Consider the following 9,906-nt stretch of genomic DNA (forward strand, 5'->3'; position numbering starts at 1 on the left):
ATCCCGCAGAACCCGCGAACGTGTTCCAGCCTGCAACTGATGAAGTCCGCGGGAGTGCGGATAGTTTTTGTTTGAAGAAGATGACTACCGGGCTTGCTATCTCTTCTGGACATTTTGTATTCAAAAGAAAAATAAAGGGTGTGTGTCAACTATGCATCACATATGAAAAGTTTAACATACTCAAAAGATGTATTTAGGTAGTTATATAACAGTGGCGGCTTGCCTTATGATGAAGGTGAGGCAGTGCCTCACCAAATAAATTCTAGAATCGCACGTATATTAATAGAATATTTTATTAATCCGTTTCAGCCTCAATTTCAAATCATTCGGTACGGCACTGGGCCTCTGTTCCATAATATCCATCTCGCGATTCTTGTATATTCATCTCACTCTTTAAGAAATAAACGGTCTACGGCATGCCTAACGCACTTCCTTGTCTAGCGCTTTATCCACTTCGGCGCGGCGAGAAATTGAGAATATTTTAACGCCTTTGAAGGCAGCGTCTAAAAATAGATTTGAGGCATGCCGATACTGCAGGGCGAACTGCAGCATCTTGTGTCTTAAGGTTTTGACAAAAACAGAAATCCCATCAAATTTGTATGAAAAAACCTGCAGGTCGCAAAGCGATAGCTTCAGGCGTTCTGGAGTTATGGCCGAAAGAAGACACAATATAGTTTTTCAGTGCATCAGTTGAAGAATATCTTTTTTCGGCCATAACTCCAGAAGCTATCGCTTTGCGACCTGCAGGTTTTTTCATACAAATTCGATGGGATTTCTGTTTCTGTCAGCACTTAAAGACACAATTTGGTTTTTCGCAGTGCATCAGTTGAAGAATATCTTCTTTCGGCCATAACTTCAGAACGCCTGAAACTATCGCTTTGCGACCTTTAGGTTTTTTCATGCAAATTCGATGGAATTTCTGTTTCTGTTAAGAAAATCCTATCATTACATTTGAAATTTCGGAGTAAAATGAACAAAACAATGAACTTCTGACTTAGCGCCCTCTATCGAAAGCAGAAAAAACAAATTTATCATTAGTATATTTTGTCCTCAATCAACAAGATATTATCTTTCAGACGAGATCTAATTTGCTCAAAAATGTTGAGCCAAACTGAAGTTACAGGCATTTCAATCAGACAGATTTCTCCCTTCCCCCTACCCTTATTTGATGTCGTAAAATCGAAAGTGACAATTCATAAAGGTAGAGAATTTTGCAAGCATTACAGTGATGATATTTTTTCTTCAACTTCATATGAAACATTTTCGAGTAAAATTCATTTTTCTACTCGACGATAGCTATTACGCCCCCTAGCGGTACAGGTATGAACTTCAAAACAATTTCCAGTGTGTTTTCTTGTACTCTGTAGTGGTAAAAATTTTTACCGCAAGTCTCTAAGATTAGTGGATCCTGAGATATAGCCGCTTACCTCGCTTATTTGCCCATCCTGTACATGTTGAGGAATTAAGATATTCCGATAAACCTAAGACGTATTGGGAACAATTTGTTAAGCTTGTTGACTCTGCTTGACTAAATTATTGATGTTCAGGTAGGTTTAGTTACTGATTTATTGGATGCTTAATTGAAAAAAAAAATGAAAAATTAAAAAAAAAATTTACCATGATTTCAATAAAAGTTGCTATACGAACTATTCAAACACAAACATCCTTTTTCCTGGAGTTAACACCAGTAATATTTTATGAACCTTGAGTAAGAAATAAATTGAAAGGAGTTTAGTGAAAAACTGAATTCTACAAATTTTATTTATTTTTGATTAATATTATAAGCAAAATCAATGCCATATTATGAGTATATAACCAGTCAACTATATCAAGATAATAAAACTATAGATTAGATAAGAATTAAATATTTGATTGTATCAGTATAATTATAAAAAAAAATTTGTAAGATTTAAAAAATGACTCAATTATTTCGGTAACAATAATAAGTTATGCGTATCTCAAAGTTAATCCAGAGAGAAAAAATTAATTACTCAAAATTCGAGCTCATCATTGATATCACACAGTATAAAAAACTAGCTTTATGCATCTATATAATATATATTCATTAAACTATATAGATGCCAGATCACAACACTTCACAAGTACACATATTTATTCAATATAAAAGCTTGACTTTATTCTATCTATAAAGTAACTTATTTTCATTGTTGAATGTTAGATTTGTTCAAATAACCGTCTTTCACAAAACTAACAAGTCTTATAGCACTAATCAGGAAGAGAACTCTTAATCTTCAACAATGGAAATAATAATATTTCATAATCTGCGCTAGCATTATAAAGAATCAGGCAGACAAGAATTATAGTGATTTCAGACTATTATCAATTTGAATGATTTTTTTACTTCTCGGGATAAAATAACTACATTTATTTTATCCCCTGCTTTTTTCAACTTTCCCAGCCTCACACAATTTTAAGGAAATTTGAGGAAAAAACCTGATAAATCAGATGTGAATTAATATACAATATACATACCCTAATTAATCATACAAGGGTCAATTATTAAGAGCAAATATAATTATATACAATACTTCACTCAGGATAACTTCAATTTAAAATAAAAACTCATTTTTGATTAATAGGATGCTAAAATTACAAAAGTGATTGAGGCTAAGAAAGTTATTGAGTTAAGGGAAACTTAGTGCACAGAATGAAGGATTTCGAAGGTCAACAGTGCAAGTAATTGAACTGCTCAATTCGTTGAAATTGAAAGCTTTGTTGTCATTGTCATAAGAAATAAGTAGTGATTATGCAAAATCATTTGTGATAATAGTTTTTGATGGTTTGTTACATATTTTTACAGAAAGTCAGCAAATAAGGAATTACTGTTTTTTTTATTCGAAGTGATTTTTATAAGAAAATTAAATAATAAACACTTGTAAGGGCATTCCTTATTCAGCACAATAATTTTCCCTATAATTTGTTCTATCTCAGGTGATTTCATGAAGAACACTACCTATTTGTATTTAAATATATATGTATATGTATTAGGCACAAAATTATACTCTTTACAACCTCCACTTTGTTTATAATATATAAATAAATTTGAATACATTGCAAATATTGTATCGGGAACTCAAGTTTCACAACTCACAAGTTTCATGTTAAATAATTTTATCATAAGAACTGATGTATCTGTGATAAGTTGTATAAAATTCATATTTGTTATATTCAAATTCAGATGAATAAAGACTTCTTATGAATTTTGACAATACATCATTCTTATGAATTTCAATCCATCGCTGATATTAGGTTTTGAATTTATTGAATCATTAAGGGACTGCTACTTTTAATGCTTTTAATTATTATTGCAGAAAATTATTTGCTATTATCCCAAAAAGCCATAATAAACTGTTTTCTAAGATATTATCCCCGAATATGTCGATTTTGTGCATGGTTTTCTACTCAAAACCGCTTTAAACCTAAGAAATTGTCATGTTTTCGAGAATTCCATGAGGCTATATTGAAAAAGATATCTTACATCATTGCTTGTTTGAAATATGATATTTGTTGATTACTTCTTCAATCGTAGCCTCAACTCTTCAATACCATCTATAAGCAAATGATGTTGGAGAAAATTAATTAACTTTACAATTCAATTTGAACAAATGTTAGCTTCAAATTTTCATAAAGAAAATTGCAAATAAAATGAATTTTTTCTCTGAGATTATTGAAGGCAACACATTTTTATCGATATTCAAAATAAATATGTTTATTATGATACTCCAGTCGTTTCAAGAGAAAACTCCAGTTAATTGAATAAAAGTTCAATAATAACTCACACATGAAGAATCAGACATCTTATATTTTTTCACAATGTGGTCTGATCATAAAGAATTGAAACTTAAATATTGATAAATATAAATTCATCATTAGTCTGGAGTCTAGTTTAAATGGTCTCAATCTGACAGAGATCACAGTTTTGTACTCTTTGATAGGGATTATTTTACTTCATACATTACTTAATACGGTAAAAGTGATATAGTCAAATTAATTGCTCTTATCAAGTACATATTAAGATATGTGGTGATTGTAATATTGATTCATTGTTCTTCAATGTCAGCAATAATTGAAGTACGTAATTAAGAATTCAGTACATGTGAGCATATCCGCTGACAAATCATTTATAGAATGATTGTTAAAGATGGCAGTTATAATATCCAATTTATTACTCTCATAGCTAAGATCATTGTTATATCAATAAAAACGTGTCACAGTAAGCAAATATCTTTTTGGATTGCATAGAAGCCTTTCTCATATCTACTTCAGCTTCACTTAAATGCCCTATTCATTTTAATATGAAATATAAATAATTCATGACTAGATAGTAACACATCACAAATGAGTAAAATATCACTTATATCAATGGTAACATTACAATTATTTGGAATGCAAATCGAGAATATCAAGTAAAAAAATTTTGATGGAGTAAATGTTCAACTAAATGAAATCAGGATTTTAAAAATTATTAATTAATTCGTAAAAAATTATTTATAATTTTAACACCGTCAATCAGACAAGATACTAAGGTGCTAGATTAATTTTTATGTATGTCTTGGTTGAACTACTGTATTGTTATTAAGACGAATTGGATTTTCACTGTTGCAATTTTCATCTGCTTGAATTGGCTCATTTGGGTTTCCATCAAAAACTGGATTGAGAATAATATTGGGAACCAGCTCAATAATTTCTTGTTCTTCTGCAACCACTAAATAAATGCTACTTAATACATGTAACATCAGGGAGAACTTAGTATGAAATATTTTGATTTCATCTCTGTATATGGGAATGCCTTTAAAGCTTACAGAGGAAAAATTCTATGAATTCGTTTTTGATGCTAATTTGGTTGCACTTACCACTTGGCATCCGGCATTCTTGGTAAAGTAGAAAGCAGGTTCCAAGTCCCAGCAAAATCAATGTCCCCATTACTATTCCCACTGCAACTGCCCAAGCTCTGGTATCAAATTCATCAGCACCTGCTAACAATTGTCGAGCTAATTCTACAAAATAAACAACAACAAACAAGTCACATTGACATATCCACGACATCTAAAAGATCTAACAAAATAGATTAGAAATAGAGTAGGAGGAGTGGAAAAGACACAATTCATTCCAGAAGCAATCAACAGTGAGGTTTCAGACTCAATGATAGGTTATCATTATTTTTGGGAGAAAAGATATAAAGCCAAGAATGAGTTAAATATATCCAAGTTTTATTACAGAATACTAGAGGAGTAATGATTCTTGACTACGGTTTTCATTGCCACAAATATCTACTCTTTTCATAGTAATCGAAAAGCACCAACCTCTATTTATATTTCATCTAATAAATGAAGGAAAATAGAAAGAAATAATAAGCAAACCATTTTGAGAAAAAAAATTGAAATATATCATTCATATAAGAATGAATCAAAGTTAAAATACTGTGCCAACAAATGTGACATTTGCTTCTAAATATGTCAACAATCTACAGTAAGTTGTTTTTGTTCTTGTAACACTTTTATCTCTTGAGAAGTTCAGCTTTATGTAGAATTGTAGAAAGATTCGTCTTTGTTTTGAAAAGTATTCAAAAATTTTGAAATACTTCTTTTGAAGCTTGGTAATCAACCTTATTGCTTGAGAACTATGTGATAAAAATATTTACAGTCACATAGGGTATATATTTATGGTTTTCAAGATGTTTAGCATGATGAGTTTTTTTCAATATTAATAAAGGAATTATACTACTAATAAACTCAGTTTTCTGCGATTCCAGAGCAATCAAGGTCCTATGGTTGGTACAAATTCTTACAAAGGTGTTACTTAATATATTCTAAATTGTTTACTTAAAGACCAAAATCACTTTTTTGGTAATAGTCAAGCTCAATTCGGAGATTGTTTATGAAATTGGCCAATGAACAAAAATCTATTCTCAATGAGAAGAGGAGAAAATGTTTTTATGACTTTCCCATAAAACAGAAAGCAAGAATTGATTGTAAATACCTTATTTAATCATTGAGGCTTTATTCTAACTACTTGGGAAACTATTATAAAATTAGCATTGAGAGTATATGCAACTATTACTAACAATCCTCACTACTGATATACATTAGCACAAGATGACAAATTTTGAGGGAGTTATGTTTATACATTATCATTCATGTTTCCAAACAATTAGTTACCTTCCTCTGAATAATATCCTTTTGTGGTAGATACAATCTGCGTTACCTCACCTCTTCCTAATTGATTAGTAGCCCACACTTTGAATTCATAAGAAGTGTTGGGCTGTAGACCATACACGTCAATTTGACGCTGAAAATGTCGATTTATTATTGCCCTGATCTTGCGTAGCTCAGATATTTCAACATAAAAATGATGGAATCATTTCTTATGTTGTAACGGCAAAGATCAATCATATATCAGAATCAAAGTATTTGTAACGGTATTAGAGTAGAATACATTTTCTGAGAAGGAATAAAGTGACAGAAGCCCTGTTCAACCTATATAAGATTAATTATTACTCATATACAACTTGTTAGCCAAAATTTTCAATTTCAAGCCATTTATTGGAATAAATATTACTTACCGAACTTGGAGTGATGTGGTTGGGAGGTATAGGGATCCATTTATTGTCTGTATCAGCTAAACGGAATTGTGCAGTGAAGTTCATAATGGGGTATCCACCTGTACCATTGACTTCCCATACTATAACAGCTAATATGGTACTAGGAACTACTTTTACATTTGCCAAAGCAGGAGGTGGTGCTAAAAGAAAACAATTATTTAACAAGTGGTTCATATTTTGTTTCAACAATTATGTTATAGGAGTTGTAAATGTAACAAATATAATACTCTTTCATGAGTATAAAAGACTAGGAACTTCACACATAGGGGTTGGACATTACAAATTTTAATGTTATCTGTATAAAATGTAAAAATGCAATATTCAATAGCATTGTATTCAAAGAACTATGGTAGAATGGGCATAATATGGTTTTAAAATATTTACTTACTTCTAACAGTTACATTTATAAGGGTCTTTTCATCCGTTACAACATTTTCCCGGGAGCATGAATACAAACCACTATCGTCTTTATCAACTGTTTTCAAAAACAAAGATCCATTTGTCAAAACAGTTGAACGGTTGCTTTGTCGGTCCTCTCGACCCTCCCTTACCCACATCACATCTGATTGATAATAAGGGCATCTTAATGTTAAATTTTTTCCCCTATCTACATAGTACTGTTTGATTTCTGCACCTAGAATACAAACTATTCAATGATAGAATTTTTACAAATTTTGGTTTTATTACATTTAATCGATATTAAAAATAGAAGAAGATATAAAATTGGTTCTCGTTCAATATACATAATTCCATATTACCGCATTAATATAAAAATATTTCAACTATCAGTATTCACAATCACAATATTTTTCTGATGTTTATACATCATTTTACACTTGACAAACGTAGAAAATGTAAGTGCATCTCACATGCACAAATTTGCTGCACACATTGTCAAATATTTCGCGCACCAACTATCGAATGATGACCCGCGATTGGTTACATTTGTCAAACGCCCACAAACATTTACACTTTGCGCAATTATTGATCCCGGCGCGAAATTCGGGGGTTCGTTCCTGAATTGTAATATTTTATTGTTTTCTCTGCTACTGATAATTGATTGAATTAATTGTTTGGAATTTATTATTCTAAGCAGCACTCGCATATCATTAAGGTTCTTCCAAATCAGTCTTCACCTTCACCTTCGCGCGTGTGCGTTTTTTTATGTCGCATAATGAAAAATTGTTCGACCAATTGTTTGAGCAGTTGATAGTTGATTCAAATCAACAGTGTGTGATTTACAGACATATGATAATAAAAACTAGGAACAGACACAATTACACCTTTTAATGTTTTACTAAAATATTTATGTTAATAATTCCGGTTTAACGCATAAATTGTATCACAAAAGTGAATTCAGATAGTTATTTGCAAATATGTTTTCAAAATTGTTAGCTGCATTAAAATTATCAACTAGAGCTGCCTATAATTCGAAAGTTTTCATGAAAATTTAGTAACTGGAAATATCCTCAAGTAGGATCCGCCTCCATTCTTTTAATGTGTCAGCCTCCGCCTCGATCGTTGTGGTTACCACCCGGTAGATGGCGTTTTATAAAGGCACTACTGGCGAACTGCAGGCTGCTGCATGGGCGTAGCCAGAAGGGGGGTTTAGGGAATAACTTATCGAAACGTCGGAGTTGAAAATATTACTTTTTAAATTAAGCGTGCACCCCTTCCTACTATGTAAATTGAATTCTAAACGCTCAAATCGTTGTTCGACCGCATAATAAGAAAATAGTAAACCCGAAAATTCAGCTTCCTAGTTCCTATACGTCACAAGCCGCTGATAGAACGTCAGTTAGTAACCGTGGCAATTGTTCTCCATTGGTTTCCATACAATAATACAATCTTGACTGAAAACCGTCTCTAACTTAGTTAAACATAGTTGGAGTTATTTGACGACTCTCATTTACTATTACAAAAATCTTAGACTAAAAGATGTCCCAACAACAAGAAGTCCAGGGTTTTTTTTGCGAAAACGGTTCATCAAAATTACTTTTTTCCTATACCATTGTAAAAAGGCTTCCAAGACCTTTCAAATGAAGTATCGATCAACCCCTCTTCCTCATTCAATTTTGAAGGGTCGAAGCGCCTCCTTATAGGGGGTTGCTCGTTCAAGCCTCAAAATACGTCAAAAGATGTCTCATAAAGCTCCACATAGCAACAATAAACACAGCAATCGGTGGCCTAGAGGCTAAGAGGGTAGACTCACTCACCGAGTTGCGACAAGGTGCCGGGTTCGAGTCCCGGCGGCTCCCGATAATAATAAATTCCCCAAGCGTCTGTGACACGGCACACACAAATATACCAAAGTCACACTGATGAGTCCGGTGTGTGTGCCAGGGACGAAACGCATAAGTAGGCATATGTGAAATCCTGCATATGTCCCTCAAGCAAAATCATTCGATTTGTTTCGGGAAATTTTATCAATCACTATGGGATAAGAAATATACGAAGTGGCTCGTCTGAGATAGAACACCCTGTACACGCGAAATATCAACTCAATAGGATCTGTAACCGCGAAAATATAACTTTTCAGACTGATCATCATCATCAGTGGGTCGAACTTAATCGATTGAGACCATGCCTAGCACAAAATGTTGAAATTACAGACTGCGTGACGAAATGATAAAGCCATCTATTCGGAGAATGAGCGCTGAAAAATTAGTTTGACAGAAACAGACAGTTTTAGGCTCACGCTGTAATACTGCGACTTAAAAAACCTCTGAATATGTCTACTGCAATTGGTGAAATGTTATGTGAAGAACAGTCTAGGCCACTTCTAAAATCCTGATTTTTGCATTCTGTTGAAAGGTCCTTCAATGAAAATCAATTTTTGCATTCTGTTGAAAGCATTAAATGAACCTTGGTTTGGTACTCCAGACATGTCCACTCATGGCAAGTGGTACCTCGAAAATTGTTAGAGCAGATAGTACAAAATAGTTGTTTCCAATTGAAATTAAACTATAAAAATGAGTCGTCACATACATGGGAGCCCGCAGGGGGGGACCAGGGGGGGGGGGCATGGCCCCCCTGAGATTTTGATTGCCTGATTTTTCAGCACAACACCCTCAATATTACTTTCTCAATCGAAGGGATTGGAAAAAAAGAAAGAAATGGATTCACAACAAATTTCCGGTTTTCAATGACAATCATGGACGCCTTTATCGTTTATCAATAATTTTCATTTTGCCCCCCCTGAGAATAATTTCTGCGGGCGCCCATGCATGGTCACATACTTGCTAACCGTAAGTATCTCATCTTGGCTATTTCTGATCGAGTGA

The 9,906-nt window shown here is 33.0% G+C and overlaps 1 protein-coding gene across 3 annotated transcripts; it reads right to left on the reverse strand.

Moving 5' to 3' along the window:
- Positions 1-1,747: 1,747 nt before the first annotated feature.
- On the reverse strand, positions 1,748-7,644 carry LOC123672886 (protein turtle homolog A). 3 transcript variants are annotated; one of them, XM_045607219.1, is made up of 6 exons: positions 7,310-7,644; positions 7,011-7,256; positions 6,584-6,762; positions 6,180-6,309; positions 4,875-4,994; positions 1,748-4,726 (listed from the first exon to the last, which is right to left on the reverse strand). In XM_045607219.1, exons 1-6 carry the CDS (start codon positions 7,365-7,367, stop codon positions 4,563-4,565), a joined length of 897 nt encoding a protein of 298 aa, XP_045463175.1. In that variant the 5' UTR covers positions 7,368-7,644; the 3' UTR covers positions 1,748-4,562. The 3 variants fall into 3 exon arrangements, with proteins under 3 accessions (XP_045463175.1, XP_045463174.1, XP_045463173.1); XM_045607218.1 differs by having other exon boundaries at positions 4,875-4,997; XM_045607217.1 differs by having other exon boundaries at positions 4,875-5,018; positions 7,310-7,640.
- Between the last annotated feature and the right edge of the window lie 2,262 nt (positions 7,645-9,906).

This window comes from Harmonia axyridis, chromosome 2, assembly GCF_914767665.1.
Source record: "Harmonia axyridis chromosome 2, icHarAxyr1.1, whole genome shotgun sequence".
Classification (NCBI taxonomy): Eukaryota; Metazoa; Arthropoda; class Insecta; order Coleoptera; family Coccinellidae; genus Harmonia; species Harmonia axyridis.